Source organism: Saimiri boliviensis, chromosome 5 (genome assembly GCF_048565385.1).
Source record: "Saimiri boliviensis isolate mSaiBol1 chromosome 5, mSaiBol1.pri, whole genome shotgun sequence".
NCBI classification, from domain to species: Eukaryota; Metazoa; Chordata; class Mammalia; order Primates; family Cebidae; genus Saimiri; species Saimiri boliviensis.
Window position 1 is genome coordinate 64,783,630 of NC_133453.1, and position 20,455 is coordinate 64,804,084.

General features: G+C 40.6%; 2 protein-coding genes across 2 annotated transcripts in view; both read left to right on the forward strand.

The window, feature by feature from the left end:
- The window catches only part of LOC141584690 (uncharacterized), a 28,066-nt gene extending 18,753 nt beyond the window's left edge, over positions 1-9,313 (forward strand). Inside the window, exons 2-3 of the mRNA XM_074400174.1 lie at positions 8,689-9,099; positions 9,226-9,313. Of these exons, the coding sequence (XP_074256275.1) occupies positions 8,689-9,099; positions 9,226-9,313 (499 nt within the window). The remainder of the gene's footprint in view (positions 1-8,688; positions 9,100-9,225) is intronic.
- The window catches only part of CHN1 (chimerin 1), a 190,486-nt gene continuing 179,328 nt past the window's right edge, over positions 9,298-20,455 (forward strand). Inside the window, exon 1 of the mRNA XM_039470008.2 lies at positions 9,298-9,412. Within this exon, the coding sequence (XP_039325942.1) occupies positions 9,394-9,412 (19 nt within the window). The 5' untranslated portion in view covers positions 9,298-9,393. The remainder of the gene's footprint in view (positions 9,413-20,455) is intronic.

The following is a 20,455-nucleotide window of genomic DNA, read 5'->3' on the forward strand; positions in this document are numbered from 1 at the left end:
AACGAGGGGAAGCCATCCACATAATAAGAAATAGGGGCTGGAGAAGGGGGTTAGAAAAGTCATATAGGCTGAGGTATGGGAGATAATTTGTGGGGTTTGAGAGTGCTCTGCTCCAGAACACTCTGGAGTGTTCTGTGGGGTAGGGCAGAAAAGGAGAAAGGGAATTTTAAGAATAGTTTATACAGTATACCCTGTAATATTCCTTGTTAAATGCAAGTAAAGGCTACAATTTCTTTTAAATTCCTTTTGCCAAATGGACTCTTGCTTAGAATGCAACACTATGCAGAGACTAGGCCATTTGGGGTCCTGGAATCTATTTATCTTATTATAAACTCTATAGTTAGTAGCCAATTATGAACATAATTAATAATTACCTATCCCTGTATAGCAATTTATGTAAGTATGCTCCTATAAAGCTTACTAGTTCATCACATACAGGCAGATGTGGAATCCCATTTGAGGCTCAACTGGAAATCCTAAAACATATACAAAATATTTTTCTTGATGTTGAATAAATTATATTTTAAGAGGTTTAACTTATTTTGAAATTGAAAAATATGACAAATGTTGATTTAATGAAAAAATTCAATTGTTTGGATGGCATTGCATAGCAGAAAACACACTTATAAAATAATTGATTACAATTTTTATTTCCAAAAGGTTGTGTTGGTGAGGCTGCCATGACTGTAAATAATCTGGGAAGCAAATACTTATGAGGTAAAAGGAGAAGGACACTGCTCTGGCATTTCAAAAGAGATTCTTTCTTAAAAAGGAAACTTAACACTGGGTGTGGTGTCTCACGCCTGTAGTCCCAGCTACTTGGGAGACTGAAGCGGGAAGATCACTTGAGCCCAGGAGTTTGAGACTGCAGTGAGCTCTGATTGTGCCACGGCACTCCAGCCTGGATGACAGTGAGATCCTGTCTCTGAAAAAATAAGTAAACAAAAGATAAATGAAAATACCTAAGGCTTTATAAAAAACTGGCTTTTACTGAATACTGAGGAAGATCACCCACATGGAGCAAGGAAGAAAAGTATTTATTGACTGTCCACTCTGTGCTTTTACTTCTCAGACTGACCATAAAAGCAGACATGTGCTAGTTGCCTGTCTAGCCCCCTTTCCATTTCCCCAGTTGTTGCCTGGTATTTCTACAGGAAAATCACCTCAGCCATGAGGTTTGAGAAGATGATTCCCCTCAGGTTCAGGGTAACTTGTGATTGGCTTGCACTTACCTCTTCCCCTTCGCCAGAGTGATGAGTCATAGATGGGCACAGAACCCAATTCAGTCCAATGAGAGAGAGAGACAGAGGAGAGAGAGAGAGAGAGAGAGAGAGAGAGAGAGAGAGAGAGAGATTGATTGAGATTCCAAGATGTATATGCACAACTCTCTTCCCTTGAATGGAGAGGTGGGACTGTGTGATGTCTAGAAGCTCTGAAGCTGTCCTGCTATCAAAAGGGGTGAGCCTGGAGATACCATGAATTGGAGTGCCCTGTGGTATATGATACAGTAACTAGAGAAATAAAGAAATTAAGTCCTTGGGGACATTCTTTACACAGCTGGATCAGCCTTTCCTGAAACTCACCCTGACTCTGGTCTTTCTCATTACAGAGCAAATAAATTCTTTGTTCATTTAACTAAAGCCAATTTGAGTTAAATTTTCCATCAATTGCAACCAAAATGTTGCAGACTGATACAGAAGATACCCCCATTTTGCAGAAGAATAAACTGAAATCCAGAAAGGTTTAAACATGCTTCAAATTACATAGGTAATGAGAGGTGAAGCCAAGATTCAGATCTAAGTCTTTTTGAACAGTGTTTTTTCGAGATGACTGTGGCATTCTAGAAGTTCCAGGGAGGTAGTAGATGAAATGGTGAGCTTAATCTCAAGGGTACATTGTGCCTGAAGTTATTAGCTTACAACAATGGCAAGTGTGTGTGTGTGTGTGTGTGTGTGTGTGTGTGTGTGTGTATTTGACAGTTTTCCTGTAACTCAAAAATGTGTTACTGAAAAATAGGGCACTATAAATAATCTGAGGCCAGAGTTTTACCTAATGAATCCAAATTCCTAGTTGCCTTAAGTACTTGTAGAAAGCAGGCAGGCTTCAGACAACGTTATACGCATCAACTCAACAGGCTGGCCTTCTACATCTGTCCTCTAACTTGCCTGTGTAGTCTCTTCTCCCACTTTCTCTCGTGAGTCCTTTGCTAAAACTGTGCTGCCTGCAAATCTTCTCTTGCGATTTTCCTCATGTTCTGACTTTCACTAGAAAGTCTCAGAGTTTCCTCATGCTTTCCCCTCTTTCCTAAACTCCATATCTCTTTTTCTCTTTTCTGTTTGCCTAATTCCTGTTCAGACCTCAACGCACAGCTTCATCTATCATGAACTTTTTACCTATCTCATCAGCTAGAAATAACCTTTGTTTTCTGAACTCCCACAAAATTTAATCTATACTCCTCTTGTGGCCTTTGTCATTGTCCCATTTCCCCCAGACACTACTTTTTTTTTTTTTTTTTAAAGCTCTGGATACATGTGTGATTCATCTTTTGCTTCTTTGCCAGAAGTTAGCATGATGCCTGGAATATCATAGACACTCAGCAAATACTTGCTGAATGGATGAAGGATGGATGGATGATTTTAAATATGTGCATTGTCTCATATATCTGACACAGGTCCTATTTTACAACAGAATACAAAAGAGCTTTATGAAAACTCCGTCACAGCAGTAGACGAGTTTCTAGCCCAGATTGTGATTTTAATCATGGAATTTCACTTGTCTGTTTTTCAGTTCTCTTTTTAAATTAGAGATTGTGTAAGTCTCATCCAAAGTTCATGGCTATTTTCCTGATTTCTAACTCACAATGTAATCAACTTGAATAAGTCATCCTTACTGTGGACACCCACGTTAACCAGAAAAACCATGGCCATGTTAGGGAGATTTGATTTGTAGCCAAATCCACTTATACCCTCTTGAAAACTAAATCTGGCAGAAATCCAACTGTTCCAGTCAAATAGACATTTAGCCACACTGTGCATTAGATATGCCTGGTGACCTCAGAAAAATACACTTGAATAGAAATGCTGGCTTCAAGTACTATAATATGATTGTAGTTCAGAACAAAAACTTTTACTTAAGAGCAGCCATCATCATTGTTCTTTTATTTAATGTGTATTTGAAAATGTATTGACTTTAAGCCTATGAAAAAATTTGAAGAGACCTGCTATGCTATTTACCAGGAAATAAGTATTCTTTTTAAAACATGTATTCAAAACGCATCAAAAACGGACCTTTTCTTTACCCACTCCCTTCCTTTTTCGTGCCACTCCAAACCATTGGCCATTTTGACATTACATCAAAATAAGGTATTGCAAAATTTAAAAAAACTAGAGCACGTGTCTTTTAGAATATTCTAACGTAGGGTTACAGTAATATGTGTGGTTCTATTGCCTATTGAACTAAGAGTTCCTCTCGATGCTGAGCGATGAACAAGAACTCCATTCTTCTGGGTCAAGGATAGAAAACCTTATTTTCATTCTGATTTTCGATTTCAGTTTCCCCCCACTTCACACATTCACACACACACATTTTCTTTTTACTTTAGAAGCCACATAAGAAGAATTGAGCAGTGTTTCCTCAGTAATAATCCAGTTTCTAATCTGTATCTAGCCAGATGACAGCCACCTCTAATTTTAGCATATTTTTGGTGAGAATATCTTCTGCTAATACAGCAAGCACTCCAGGGGAACCGAGAAAGTTTTTAATTCTTAAGGTTTCTCGTGTGTTTCTCAAACTGAGTTTTACTTCATTTCTAAGGCCCAATATTACTATTATAATTTAGGCATCCTCTGGTGGTGAATAGAACACAAATAATTCTCCAAAATATTGAGCTATTTAAGCTTAAAGGGCAATTTTACAGTTTATGACATATTTTTTTAATAGTGTTATAGTCTAAATCTTCATATTTGAGGCAAGTACTGCCTTAGTCACTTGTGTGCATACGGCTTTGTCCTGTGAGAGTGCTATTTGTAAATCATGAAATGCCATACAAATATCAGGGAAGGTATTAACTCAGAAAGTCTGAGATTAAAAAAAAAAAAAAAAGAAGGGGGGTAAAAAATCATCAGAATTAAGTGTTTAAGGAAAATGTTATTAAAAACAAACCAAATAAGCCGGGCGCGGTGGCTCAAGCTTGTAATCCCAGCACTTTGGGAGGCCGAGGCGGGTGGATCATGAGGTCGAGAGATCGAGACCATCCTGGTCAACATGGTGAAACCCCGTCTTTACTAAAAATACAAAAAATTAGCTGGGCATGGTGGCATATGCCTGTAATCCCAGCTACTCAGGAGGCTGAGGCAGGAGAATTGCCTGAACCCAGGAGGCGGAGGTTGCGGTGAGCCGAGATCGCGCCATTGCACTCCAGCCTGGGTAACAAGAGCGAAACTCCGTCTCAAAAAAAAACAAAAACAAAAACAAAAACAAAAACAAACAAACAAAAAAAACCAAATAGGCTGGGCGCAGTGGCTCATGCCTATAATCCCAGCACTTTGGGAGGCTGAGGCAGTTGGATCACTTGAGGTCAGGAGTTCAAGACCAGCCTGGTCAACATGGTGAAACTGGTCTCTACTAAAAATACAAAAAATTAACCAGGTGTGGTGGCTCATGCGTGTAACCTCAGCTACTCCAGAGGCTGAGGCAAGAGAATCACTTGAACCTGGGAGGCAGAGGCTGCAGTGAGCTCTGAGATTGCATCACTGCACTCTATCCTGGGTGACAGAGCAAGACTTCGTCTACAAAAACCAAAACAGAACAAATAGCCTGATACAGTGGCTCATACCTGCAATCTCAGCACTTTGTGAGGCTGAGAGAGGTGGATTGCTTGAGTTCAGGAGTTCGAGACCAGCCTGCGCAACATGGCAAAACCCCGGCTCTACTAAAAATATAAAAATTAGCTGGGTGTGGTGGCATGCACCTGTGGTTCCAGCTACTCCAGAGGCTGGGTAGGAGGATGACTGAAGCCCTCAAAGTCAAGGCTACAGGGAGCCGATATCGCAACACTGCACTCCAACCTGGGTGACAGAGTGAGACCCTGTCTCAAAACAAAACCAAAACCAAAACCAAATCCACTTTAAACAAATTCACACAATGGAAACAAATACTTTAGTAACATAACTATGGGATAGAAAGAATGTCACATATTGTGAATATTTAAATAAACAATTTTAACTTTCTTAATCTTAACCTTAGCAGAAATACATGGTGTAATTTTTCTCTTCACTAGCAAACTTCTGCACTATTTTAGGAACTGTGCTAATAGCACTGGTATTCGTAGTGTTTAAAGCTGTGTTGACATGATAAAGTGCTATAATTTTAACTTGTTATTGTGAGGCAGAAAGCGCCTCATTAATTTCTGCTTTATTCAAAACTGAGGAACAAATCAATGTTTACCAATGGGAGTGAAGCTAAATGAGTAACAAAAAGAAAACTCAGAATACTCGTGATAAGTCATTAGTTTAAAATGTAGCAAAACCATTTTAAAGGGTTGTCTAGGTTGTTTAGTCAACAAAACTTAAATAAAAATGAGAAATTATTTTAGTAAATTTGAAATGGGTTGTTTAGTGCACACTTTTCATTTTAATCCTGTTAAACAAGAAAAAGGTTGCTTTCTATATGACTAATACAACATTATTAGTACAACATACTGCAGAAGAAATAGCAGTACCAGTGGTTTAATAAAATATGACTTCTTTATTACATTAGGTATTTATGAACTTTAGATATAACAGCACTTCAAATATATTGAAGATTCAAATAAAAATGTCCTCTGTTTTATCCATAAACCAGTTAATTTAAAGATTTTAAAATATCACAGAATGACAGATAAACCTAAAAGGGACATTAGAGATAACTTAGTACCATCCTTTCATTTTACAAAGGAGGAAGATAAGAACTAGAAAGAGTAAAACATTTGTCTAAAAATCTGACAGCTAGTTAGTAACGAGTAAACAAATCTGGCTCTTCTACGCACATGGTGCTGAGCACAAAATTAAATCTTTGAGTGAAAATATAAATATTTTGAGAAGTCAATTCATTCTTTGGCCTTCTTTTATAAACAATCTAAGTCACCACCCGTAATAATCACCTCCAAGTGGTTAACGCCCTTCCTTGCATTGAATCTGTAGCTGAAAGGCTGTGGCTTTATTTTCAGCTAAGTGAGAAAAGAAGCACATGCAATACAATAGGAATAGCTCATTGAAAAACTATGCTATTATAAAAGCCAATACTATTTTCAAGACAGGCACTTTGATCAAGTATAGAGAGCATTTTGTTACAGCATCAAACCATTTAGAAGTTAGTTGAAAGGAATGGCTTGTGGAAAGCCAGATGCTTTAGAGGGAAACATAGCAACATGAACACTGTTTTGTTCCAAATTGTACCTTAAAAACAGCTCTGCGTGTGTTTGCGCGCGCGCGTGTGGGTGTGGGAGTAGAAAGCAGAGAGGAAAAGGATCTTTACTTCAATTTAAACAGGGTATGTCTCTAAGATTCAGCTGTATTTGGCCAAATTAGTGTGTGGAAAGCTAGTCCAGTAACCAAAGGCTGGCTGTTAAATGGGAGGGTAAATCCGAGCAGAGCACACAGAAACTCATTTCCCTCTGACTCACTCCCAGGACAAGGGATGGAGAGAGCTACTAGCAAGCTGAGCTGCAGCACCAAAGCCTTGATGCTCTAACAGAGCTTAACAAAGAGGAGAGAAAGGCACTGCTTCTCTTTGAGGACGATTGGACACAGAGTTCTGAGTAGAAGGGTATGTTAATAAATTCTATGGGACAAAATGCAACTTCCCAAACTCTGTGCAAATTGGCCGAGGACAAAATACTCTCCTTGTTATTTTGCTTCTAATACTAAACAGATTTTTCTTTTGAAATTCAAACCATGCAACCTCTAAATTGGCGGGGGATGGGGGTATGGGAGGTGGTCGGTGAGAACACCGGAAACCTATTTTCCCACTGGTTCTGCTACTAAACAGGTGGACACACTTGGGAAAGTCTTTTAACCACTGGGAACTCGATTTTCTACCTGTAAAACAAGGGAGTTTTGGTGTTTTCCTATTCAAAATTCAATGGTTCTATTCTGAAGATATATTTCTTTTAAATTACAAAGGCAAAAACTTTCTGAGATTACAAAAAACACTTCCAGGGGCTAACCTAAGGTACCTGAATAGCCCATAATTCTCTTGAAATTATGGGAAAATTTTCTGGTGAATGTGCGTATGTATGTAAGCACTTTTCTAGAAGGAGGGACAGTATTTTCATTAGAGCCTCAGAATGATATTAGGTCCAAAAATGTTGAAGACCACCGGGTGAAACAGTAAATGGAGTCTTTTAGTTTTTCATTTATTTGGCTGCAGAGCAGATTAGCAGCAATCTTTATATGGTTATAAAATCTGTCCCACAAAGCTTTCGTGAGTTTCTCATTTATCTTCATGAGCTGTGTGTTTGTAATCTTTCATTAGCAGAAAGGTTGTTCAAAATCGAGTCCATTTTCATGCAAAAATTAAAAATTCTGGGGACTTTAAAGATTTAGTTTGATTAGTGGCTAAAGAGCCATTTTACATCACAAAATTGCAAGCATATAGCATCATAACCACTTGCCCATTCACGTTGAATCATTTTAATATTTCTTTCTTCTTGAGTTAACTGACTTGAAACAAAAGGCTTGGCTCCTCCTTCCAACCTGCTTTTCTTCTAATGCTTAAGTCTGCTGTGAAATAATGATGGTGAATTAACTGTGGTTCCATTGGAAGTACTGTAGTAATCCCCCACTTTATCACGATTCGATGTCTAAGATACATTAAATACAATATATTTCTGTAATATTCTTAAAGAATTATTTGAAAATCGGAGAGAAGAGGGAAATGACACTAGGGAAGCTGAGGAACTAAAAGAGGAAAGATGCCTGTAGGAAGAAAGGAGAACCAAAGAGATCTACATGATCAGATACCAAAATAGTATCAAATCCCTAAGCAGAGAAACAAGAAAAAAGAAAGAATTTCTTAAACAGGGCACACATATAGCAACTAGAGAAAAATGACTTTTTGAATACATTAAACGACAAGGACGAAAAACATCATAACCCAGCTTTTCAAGAACATCTTTTGGCTGACAATCTCAAGGTGGTGTTTGGCTCCTCATGGCAGACAGACGTGAGGAGAGAACATCCCAGAAAGCAGGATGTTGCCATTGATTGTCAGATAAATACAAGCTCAGGGGAACAATCTTTTGTGGCAAATAAGTGCCAGTCAGTGACACATTCTGATTTTTTTTTTTTTTTTCCTTGAGACGATATCAAAGAGGTATAATGTAAAGGGAAGAAAATCAGGTGTAACCATCGGCCTTTTAACAAATTATTTTAAGTAATCTCAGGTGGTTTTAAACGACTCCTGTTTCCTGTCTGACAATTTCATCAGAACTACTAGCCGCTCCTAAGTCCAAACGGAGAGGAAAGCAGCATTCAGTGCCTGCTCCTTCATGAGCCTTGCAGCTTCAGGTCACCGGCTCCAGCCTCAGTGAGTCCGGAGGGCGCCAGGAGGAGAAATATGTCCTCACGCGCACCAGGTCCCCAGATGACCCTGCCCGGGCGCTGCATTCACGCAGCATCCTCCCGTGACTCTTCCTCTTTCGAGTAACAGCCAGTTTTCTCCTCTTTGCGCCTCCTCAAATTCCATTCAAGAAAAAGCCTGGGCTTTCAGCTACGGCCCCGCTCCATCTCCGCTCTGGGCGGCCGCCTCCAGGGGGGCGCGGGCGTCTCCCCGCCGCCCGGGGAATAAGGACGCACCCCCGTGCCCCGGCGCGCGCCCGTTGCCATGGGAACGCAACTCGGCCAGGGAGCCCGAGAGAGAGGCTGGAGGCGGCGGCGCGGCAGAGCTCGTGGGAGACGCTATCGCAAGATGGCGTCTGCGAGGCCGCGGGATGCGGAGTGAGCGCGCCCCGCCGGGGACTGTGCGAGGCTGCTGCTCTCCCAGTCGCCGCCGCCGCCGCCGCCACTGCGGCGCCGCCTCTCCGCCTGCCACTGCGCCGCGGCCAAGCCTCCCGCCTCGCAGGTACCTCCCCCCGTGCGCACGCTCAGCGCCGGATGGCAGCGACAAGTGCCGGCCCGCGGAGAGCTAGCGGGGCTCCCCGGGGATGGTGCACCCGACGATAACGCGTGAATAACTTTTTTCTTGCAGCGGCCCCCCGCGTCCCGGCCTGCAGCCTCCCCGTGCGCCGGCGCCCCCGGCACGCCCCATCGGGCACCCCACTCCCTCCGAGGTGTGAGCGCGGTGGGCCGATGAGGTGATCCTCAGCCCGCCTGAGAGGAGCGCGTGGACTCGCAGGCTGCGGCGAGCGCCTTTACAATGGCCCTGACCCTGTTTGGTAAGTGCAGTCGTTTCCCCGTGCCGCCGCAGGTGGGCCGCGTCCTGGGGCTCGGGGGCGGGGGCCTGGAGGGCCCGGGCGCCGGGGGAGGGGGCGCGGCGCGTGGGGTCGGGGCGGGCCGGGGCCGCAGAGTTGGGGTGCCTGGGGCGCCGGTTCGCTCCCTCGCGTCTCTCCCATTGTTTCCTCTCCAGGCAGGGCCGATGGGCGTGTGCTACCCTGGCCAATTCTAGGCTGGGAGGCTCAGAGGTCCTGGGTGTTTTGCAAACGCTAAACGATTCTCTAAGATGCCAACTTGGGAGTGAAGTTAACTGGCTGTTTTCAAACCTGCCTTTCCCAAGTCGGTAAATAAAGATCCATGGAAAGTTTATTTATTTTGAACGAGGTATCTGTGCTTTGCCAGCCTCCTTGGAATTGCCAAATGCATACGTTGCTTCCTGTTGGATTATTGGGGGATTTTTTTCATTTGGACTCAGTATATTACTTTGGAAATAATGATTTGTGAACTGATTATTGGTTAAAATTTTAAATGTTTGCGCTAACGAATGAGAGCAGACAGAAGAAAGTTGGTTACCGGAATATAGCTGTAATCTCAGGAGAATATGAATATTTAGAAAGAAATGTTACTTTTGTGATGTAATTATTGCAACACTGTTGTTAGTGGGTAAGCCTTCAAGGTGTTTGTCAGTCTGCAGTGACAATGGGTTGGGAAAAAAGACTGAAAAGATACATTATTTCTTTTTACAAAACTGGACTATGGTACACTTACGTGCCTGACTTTAAGAAAAGTCAGTGTATGAACATTTAGACGTTCAAACTATTCACTTTTTCGAAGAAGCAAAGTACAGTGATATGTAATTGATAGCTACAAGAATAATCTCAATAAGTTATTAACAATATCAAGTTTCCAGTTCAGTTTTAATTATGTCATTTGATCATGCACGTTAGAGGTGTTACATACCTCAAATGCTTTCTGATGTAAATACCTCCCAGTGAATTACGCTGCTGGAATCAAAGTGTTACTTTTGTTTAACCATCTTATTCATAAATTAAACGTAGTCCTAGAGAGGTTTTATTTCCCAAGGTCACATGGCTCTTTTGTGGCAAAACTGAGCCTAGAATCCACTTCACCAGCCTTCAGTCTGGGACTGTGTTTACTGTGTCCAAGTACATTATTAGAAGTGACATTGCTTACTTGGTGATGATCCTCCGTAGGTAATTTCAAAAAGTTTCCTATTTTTCTGAAAAATGGTAAAATGCTCGTTGTTTCCCAGTACCTTGTATCTAATCTGCATTATTTAATAGCAGCATTTTCCTTAAATGTGGACCTTTTTGGTACAAAAATTTTCTTTCCTAAATAGCTGTTTGGCATTTTCAAGGTTTGTTTTCAGAAGTAAGGTTTACAAGTCAACATTCCAAATACTCATATTCCTGATGAATAAAAAAAGATAAATTGGGGGTAAAAAGCCTCTTTTAAAAGGATTTCTAAATTCTAAATCTTTAACCACTGAGGTGAAAATGAGGAATGGAAAAGCATGGAAGAAAGTGTAAGAAATCGTCCCCAGCCTTCAAAATGAATAATGTATCTTTAAAATTTAAAAACCCACTTTCGGGAAAATAGAATTCAGTTTACAAAATCCAGTTTGTTACAATGTGAACGTTTCTGTGTTATAAGGCAAAGCACTCTTGAGTGCAGAGACTATTTTTTAAGTATTAATAGAGCAGCAGCTGTTTTTAAAAGTGGTTGTACACCACTCATCAGTCATCTGGGACGTCTGTTAAAAATGTAGATTCTTTTGCCCAGAGACATGGGGGAAGGGGATTTTAAAGTGACTCCCTTTGTGATTCTTATGCTCACTCAAGATTGAACACTATTGTATTAAAGATAAATACTGGGAGATTAGATAAAACTCACCCAATTCAAAATAGCTTTTTGTGTCTGTTGAGAGACCTGCCCAAGAGTTAAATAAATGGGTTTTATTTTAGATTTTACTATCTTTAACTAGTTGGTCTTAGTCAGAAGTGCCTCATGTCCCTTTCTGTTTTACTTTTAATGACCAACTTAGAACAGAAGCGCCATGGAGCAATAAAGTTCTGTGAGATGATAGTGAAAAGAGGTAGACACAAGGTCCTAACCAGACCAGTGGGATTTGTCGGAGCTCAGCAGAGTAAGGCCTGAGGCTCTCCAGAGTAACCACTGCCAAGGCCCTCTCTTGTGTATCTTGGTTGATTAGTTAGCACAGTCCAGCAGCAGAGTCTAGTCTAGTTATTTGCTTTGTGTTTTACATTTTCTTTCCATTCAGGCTTTTAATAAATTGAAGAAATGTTCTTTTTATAGGGAGTTAGTGACTTATTTTTGAAAAGTGGAGCCTCGGCGGGGCATGGTGGCTCACACCTGTAATCCCAGCACTTTGGGAGGCCCAGGTGGGTGGATCACCCGAGATCAGGAATTTGAGACCATCCTGGCCAATGTGGCAATACCTCATCTCTACTACAAATACAAAAATCAGCCGGGCGTGGTGGCAGGTGCCTGTAATCCCAGCTACTGGGGAGACTGAGGCAGGAGAATTGCTTGAACCTGGGAGGTGGAGGTTGCAGTGAGCCGAGATCATGCCATTGCACTCCAGCTTGGGTGACAAGAGAGAAACTGTCTCCAAAAAAAAAAAAAAAAAAGTGGAGCCTCTAACATTACCTGATTTTGTATTTGTATACATTTAATTTTTTTTCATTTGTTAAGTATATTATAGGAACCTAAATACTTGTTCAACTGAATAGTTGAGACTCTCATCTCTCCTTACTACTAATCACCTTTGCTGCTTAAAGTAATATTTTTAATGCATATTTGTTTTCTTCTGGGATAGAAGAGCCAGACCCCAATCTTGAATGATTTTACAGTCTCCTTTGGGAATTCAAAATGTGCATTTTTGAAAGTTTAAGGATTTGCACGCATTTTTCTTCACCTTTCAGATGAACTCACATCTCATTATCAGCTTTGATACAGTTTTTAAATCCCCCAATTTCAAAAATTATCCAAATATATTTCAGACTCTGCTCACTCACCTTGCTCATTTGTTCAGCAAACATCTGTCACAGTATACAAGAGACATGGTCCTGTAGTGGCACTCCAGAGTCTTTTTTAGAACTATAGCGAATGCATCTAATTCACTAATTACCTAATTCCATATAGTGAGTGGCACTTAACTATTAACTAATTCCATATAGGCTTTGTGAGAACTTCCTTGGTAGAGAGCACATGGTTTCTAGTAATTACTGGGATAAAAGGAAAGTCTCAGATCCTTGAATTTGGGAATTTGTAGCTGGTGTACCTGACAAAATGTCCTGATTGACCACACCAATAGAGCCTTAGTTGGCAGAGCTGGGTGAATAAGCATTCCGCCAGCTCATTCCTTGGCAGGAATCTCTGTCATTTATAGCTTAATGGGGTTGTGGTTTATAGCCCAGACCAACCGATGAGATTGCGAACTTAGTTACCATCCAGCTGGGCTGGCTGAACCTTGAATAATGCCCCTTTATCTGGGTAGAGTCAACTCTGGCATTGCCACTCACCCTGCTTGCCCCTTATTTTTCTCTTTGTTCTTGTTACCATTTTGTCACCATCCTTACTACGATGGATCACTTCTAATACTTATGATTTTGCTTTAATTTTCTCTCGTCTTTCCTCAGACACTTCTGCCATGGAAACCTTTTCATTATCTCACTTTATTCAGTATCTGTCACTAGCCTGACACACCTACCTGTGGACATCTTTTGGAGCAGTTAAATAGCAATGGCATATTCTTTGTGATGCACTTAGGAAATTTTCTGATTTCCCATATGAATATCCGAAAATTAAAGTTTATTTTTAAAAAGTAAGTCAACTGAACATTTTGAGTGTGCTTTATTTGACTGAAAGCTAATTTTATAGGAAATTCCTGCTTGACTATAGTCTCTGCTGACAATTTTATTTTTCAGTTGTCCAAAGAATCTGAGAGGGTAGCCCAGTGATGCAAGCTCATCTGCCTTTTTCAGAATATATTATTTTCAGCTGTCATTTAAATCATCCTTATTTAAATTTTTGGCTGTGTCCTTTCTTGTTACTGGTGTCAAAACTTAATGTTTTAGTCAGACATGGTGGCATGTGCCTGTAGTCTCAGCTACTCTGGAGGTGAAAGCAAGAGAATTGCTTGAGCGCAGAAGTTCAAGGCTGTAGTTGGATTATGATCATGCCTGTGAATAGCAACTGTACTCTAGTCTGGACAGTATAGCAAGACCCTGTCTCTAAAAGAGTAAAGATAAAAAATCCCAACTGGGCATGGTGGCTGCATCTGTAATGGGTGGCTCATACCTCCTGGCACTTTGAGATGCTGAGGCTGGAGGATCACTTGAGCTCAGGAGTTTGAGACCAGTCTGGGCAACGTAGCCATATACTGTCTCAAAAAGAAAAAAAAAAAAAAAAAAAAAGTCCAGAAATCCAGGAGGTGCAAGACTCTGTCTGAAAAAAAAAAGAAAAAGAAAAAAAAAATTGGGCCAGGTGCAATAGCTCACACTTAAAATTCTAGCACTTTGAGAAGCCAAGCTGAGTGATTACTTGAGATGGGGAATTCAAGACCATGGCTAACATGGCAAAACCCTGTCTCTACTAAAAATACATAAATTACAGGCCGGGCGTGGTGGCTCAAGCCTGTAATCCCAGCACTTTGGAAGGCTGAGGCAGATGGATCACAAGGTCGAGAGATCAAGACCATCCTGGTCAACATGATGAAACCCCGTCTCTACTAAAAATACAAAAAATTAGCTGGGCATGGTGGTGTGTGCCTGTAATCCCAGCTACTCAGGAGGCTGAGGCAGGAGAATTGCCTGAACCCAGGAGACGGAGGTTGCGGTGAGCCAAGATTGCGCCATTGCACTCCAGCCTGGGTAACAAGAGCGAAACTCCGTCTCAAAAAAAAAAAAAAAAAAATTAGCTGGGATGGTGGCACGCACTTGTAGTTCCAGCTACTCAGGAGGTTGAAGCAGGAGAATTGCTTGAACCCCGGGAAGTGGAGGTTGCAATGAGCTGAGATCACACCACTGCACTCTAGCCTGGGCAACCAAGCAAGACTCTATCTCAAAAAAAAAAAAAAAAAAAAAAAAAAAATTAGCCAGTGTGGTGATACATGCTTGTGGTTCTAATATTTTAGCTTTAAAATTTGTCTTTTAGTGTGTGGAAAGCTGGTACTATGTGAGAACAAGAAAAGAATTATAGCTGTTACAACTCTGATAGTCCCCATCTCACCATCTGTGTACAGTGTAAAGGAATGTTGGTGCTGCAGTCTTTTGAGTTTCATCTGTCTCTGCAGATAACCATACTATAAGGAGCCTAATTTTTGAACATAGAAGATAGTGGTATGTATAATTATACAAATTTGACGTATTTGTCAATAAAAGTTTTAGTTTCTTTTAGATTACTTTTCCTCAACCTTTAAAAAAATCCTCCCTCTCCTAGCCTTTTAGGCTTGTTTTCTAATTGTTCTCCCCATGAAAATTTTAATACCAGAGATATACTATGTATCTGTTTATGGACTGTATGTATATCTGCTTTCTGCATCACATAAATAACAGTATTTTTTTGACCCCAACTCTCCCCCTCCCCTACTCACTGAGAATACATGTTTCAGACTAATTTAAAGTAATCATAGAATAGTGAGACAGAAAAATACTGTTTGGTCATGCTTTATGATATAGTAATAGTTTTTTTTTTTTTTTTTTTTTTTTTGAGATGGAGTTTCGCTCTTGTTACCCAGGCTGGAGTGCAATGGCGCCATCTCGGCTCACCACAACCTCCGCCTCCTGGGTTCAGGCAATTCTCCTGCCTCAGCCTCCTGAGTAGCTTGGATTACAGGCATATGCCACCATGCCCAGCTACTTTTTTGTATTTTTAGTAGAGATGGGGTTTCACCATGTTGACCAGGATGGTCTCGATCTCTTGACCTTGTGATCCACCCGCCTCGGCCTCCCAAAGTGCTGGGATTACAGGCTTGAGCCACCTCGCCCGGCCCCCAATATAGTAATAGTTTTAAAGCAATAACATTAGTGTAATAAGTTGTAGATTTTTCATAAGATTGTTTTAACCTAAGAATTTACTATCATCTTGAGAGCGGCCATGATGAAGAGTACCTTGTTGGGGCCGGTAAGGGTATAGATTTTCTCAGAGTCCCTCTGATAAAGACGAGATCCTTTGCTATGGCCAATTGATGTTTTCTCCGTCTTATAGAGAGTATAAGCATCTTTAGAAGACCTTTTTTTTATTTATCTGAAATATGTAAACTGAATGAAATTACAGAACTTTCTGTGCACACTCAATTTAGGACAGACAAGTTCTTGAGCCTGGCCTTGAAACCAAATTACCAGCCATAAGTCATCTTACATAGAAAATGATTTCTATGAACTTAGATTTTTTTTAAATCAATATAATCCTACTATCCTTAAAAATAGGATAGGATAAAACTAAGAAAACAGGATACAGTATGACCATATTCACATTGAAAAGTCCTATTGAATAAAAAAAAAGTCTGACAAAATAAAGTTATAAATATACATTCCTAATTTGGCTGCTTATTTTTAAAAGAATAGATACTTTGCAACTACACTAAAAACCACCACGTTGTACATTTCTTGAATTTTATGGTACATGAATATATCACGTAAATTAATATACATGATATATTAATTTAAAAAACCACCTGAGCTTAAAAACAAAGATTAAATAGGAGAAAAAAATGGTTTTATATCCAAGAAACTTTAAGAGGTTTTTACATTTTTAGAATTTTTTTTAAACTTTTCTTCCTCAAAGGACAAAAAATAAAATTAAAAATTGATAGGTAAGAATGCTCCTACCTGTTTTAACTGGTTGTTTTAAATTTAGAAAAGTAAGCACTTCTTGGAAAGAGCTAATACCCACAGTTGAGAGAATGGTAGAAGGGAAGATGAGTCAGGCCAGCATGTCACCAGCTGCTCAGTGACCTGGCATAGAGCCTCCTCATTGCTTTTTATCCAGCTGCACTGAAAGTAGCTTCTTTCTCTGTCCACTCTAACTTTGACCTTTCGATTCCATTGGATTGCATGTGTTCCATGGTGTAAGGCAAGCACACAGATGTGTCAGAAATACAGCTCCTTGAATATATTTTTATGACCACAGATGTGACATTTTAAAAACTGAATGAGTCTTTGAGGCTTTTAAGCTGCAGATTCTTTCTGATTTTTCCCATTTTTGTCATACCTTCAGCTCTTAAAGTATGGGTTTTTTTTTTTTTTTTAATCTTGTACCTTTTTTTTTTTTTTGAGATGGAGTCTTACTCTGTTGCCCAGGCTGGTGTGCAGTGGCTTAATCTCTCAGTTCACTGCAATCTCTGCCTCCCAGGTTCACGTGATTCTCCTGCTTCAGCCTCCCAAGTAGCTGGGACCACAGGTGTGTGCCACCATGCCTGGCTAATATTTGTATTTTTAGTAGAGATGGGATTTTGCCATATTGGTCTCAAACACCTGACCTCAGGTGATCCACCCATCCCAGCCTTCCAAAGTGCTGGGATTATAAACGTGGACCACTGTGCCAGGCCCTATTTTGTATCTTTTACATAGAACTTTGCCATTGTTTTCTAGTTCTTTAATGGCTGTGATTTTAAGGTTTGAAGTAGCTGGTGCTAGGTTAGACAGGGCCACAGATGAGTGATGTAGATGTCCATTTGAGGGATATGGAAACATCTGTTTGACTGAAATATTTTTTCCTGCAGACCTCCCATGGTAAATGAAATTTGTAGTGTTAAGCATGATTTTTAGCATGTTACGTATGAGTAATAAAATGCTAAATACAGATATATATGTTCTTTTAGCATGAAAGGATTATTTTAATTTTTGGAGAGACTGTCTTAAAGTAGTAAAAACATAGGGCAGACACTTTGAGGGAATTACACTGTAAAGAAAAGAAACTAGTAGAAGTTTTAGAGGGTGGGGCTTTACTAAGAAGTCTTTTGGAGGTTGATGTAATAGGCAAAACTGTGCGAAAAAGCAGAGGACATTCAGTGTCTGGGGAAGGTATGGATGATACCCTTTTTTTTTGAGACAGAGTTTCGCTCTTGTTACCCAGGCTGGAGTGCAATGGCGCGATCTCGGCTCACCGCAACCTCCGCCTCCTGGGTTCAGGCAATTCTCCTGCCTCAGCCTCCTGAGTAGCTGGGATTACAGGCACGAGCCACCATGCCCAGCTAATTTTTTGTGTTTTTAGTAGAGGCGGGGTTTCACCATGTTGACCAGGATGGTCTCGATCTCTTGACCTCGTGATCCACCCGCCTTGGCCTCCCAAAGTGCTGGGATTACAGGCGTGAGCCACCGCGCCCAGCCTGGATGATACCCTTAAGTGTGAGACGGGAGTAGAAAATAGATGAGTACTGTTTCATAATTTTGCCAAGGAGTAGGGATTTGATTGAGGCTTGGGATGTATTTTCCTATTCTGTGATTTGTTTACCCATCTATTTGATGAATATTTAGTGAGTGCCTAATATATGCCAAATATGTATTCATTCCTGCCATCAAGGAATTTATATTTGTAGTGGAGGAAGACAATAAAACATGTATAATGTGCCAGATGGCAAATGCTTAGAGGGCGAGGGGTAAGGGGTTACCTTTCTCACAGTGGGTTGGTGAGGCCTCACAGACAGGTGAATTTTGAGCAGACTTGAGGGAGATGAGAAACCAGTCATACGATACGGGGAAATTGCCTCACGGATCAGGCTGCAAAGCAAGGATGTGCTGGATAGCTTTGAAGAACAGAAGGGCCAGCGCAGCTGGAGCAGAGTCAGCAAGGGCAAAGCTAGAGGAGATGAGGAGAGAGGGCAGCTGGGGATAGAGAGTACTGGGGACAGATTTCCCGGGGCCTGTGAGCAATGGTAAAGACTTGAGATTTTACCGAGTGAGATGGGAGGTTCATGGAGGATGGTACTTTCGTAGCATGTAGTGTAGTGGAAAGAGCTTGGATTTGGTGGTAAGAGAGCTAATGTGTAATCCTTTCTCTGCAAAGGGTCAGCTATATGTTCTAGTCTCAATTCTTTATATGTAAACAGGGGCTATTACTCCCTTCTCTCATCCATACAGGAATAAATGAGATGATGTAAATAAGGTTCTTAGCACAGTGGTTGAAGATGCATAGTAGCTAATATTGTCACCAATATTGTTATTGTAAATATTAACAAAGAATGAAGATACCAGAACATTTTTTCCATTTAACTTGTCTGTTGACCCACTTGAAAAAATGGTTCTGTAATATTTCTGCTTTGTGTGTGTGGCTGAATAAGCATCATGCACCATTGTAGACCTGGTTCAGAGGGCTAACAGTGAAGATAAAGTAGATTTCTTTGATAGTGCTGGCCACTGTGATACTTTCTGTTACTCTTTGAAAATGTAAAAAATACACTGTTCAACAGGCAATGCTTGCTTCTCCTTCGGGAGCTAACCCAGACTATACAGTAGTCTCCCCTTATCCTCAGTGGATGCATTCCCAGAGCCTCAGTGGATGCCTGAAATTGAATACTACAGAAACCTATTGTCTTCCATGTTTTTTCCTATACAAACATACCAATGGTAAAATTTTAATTTATAAACTAGGCACAGTAAGAGATTAACAATAACTAATAACAAAATAGGACAATTATAATAATATGCTAGAATCACTGCTCTTCTACTTTGGGGCCGTCGTCAAGTAGAATAAGAGTTACTTGAACATAAGCTCCATGATACTGCTAAAACGGCTACTAAATGACTTACGGGCAGGTAGTGTCTATAGCGTGGATATGCTGGACAAAGGAATTACTCACATCTTTGGAAGCAGGGGTCCCCAACCCCCGGGCCATGGACTGGTGCTGGTTGGTGGCCTTTTAGGCACTGGGCCACACAGCAGGAGGTGAGCAGCAGGCAAGCGAACATTACCACTGCATTCCAGCCCCTGTCAGATCAAGGTGGCGTTAGGTTCTCATAGGAGCATGAACCCGACTGTGAACTGCACATGTGAGGGTCTAGGTTGCAGACTCCTTATGAGAATCTAATGCCTGATGGTCTGAGGTGGAACAGTTTCATCCCAAAACTATCCCTCTGCATGCCCCATCCCCTCACTTCCATGGAAAAATTGTCCTCAATTTTTGAAACCAGAACGGGTCACTGATGCCAAAAAGGTTGGGGACTGCTGCTTGGTGGGATGAAGCTGTGTAGTGTAAGATTTCATCATGCTACTTAGAATAGCATAAAACTTGTGAATTGTTTATTTTCTGGAGTTGTTCATTTAATATTTTCAGATTGCAGTTGACTATGCGTAACTGAAACCATGAAAAGTGAAACCTTGGATAAGGATTTCTGTAATCAGTTATAGCCCTGGCCTTATGATATTTAAAATATATCAAGGACTGTAAACTCAATGTTTGGCACATAGTAGATACTCAATCTAAGTTAAGTGAATAAATGGAAAAAAAAACTAATAAATATATAACAATACCATCACTGCGTATATGTAACTTGTGAATAACCTTTAATCAATTTAAACATTTATGTTTCCTTTGTTATTTTACATTATCCTTGCTTATTATGTGAGAATCTGTAATTTGGAAACTTAAACCTGCCTCTTAGAAATTGATTAGTTTAACAATTGTTTTAACAATTAACATCTCTACTTGAAATCCTCCAGTGGTTTCTTGTCACCATTAAGTCCAAATTCCCTAGCTTGTATATAAGACTATCAAGATAGAACCTTTGGTTACCTGTCTGGCTTCATCTCTCACTGTCTCCCACTTAGAGACTATGCTTCAGCCATACTGAACTACTTTCCAGAAAAAATTTTACTTAATGAGCCTTTGGCACCATCATGTATATTTTCTTTGCCCTCACCTCTACATGTCTTGCAAAACTCAACTTGAATAATCACCTCTTCTGCCTGGCCTTCCTTTGTGAGTTACCCCTTTTTGCATCCACAGTGCCGTATACTACACATCTCTGCCCTAGCACTTATTATGTGGTGATGTAATAGTT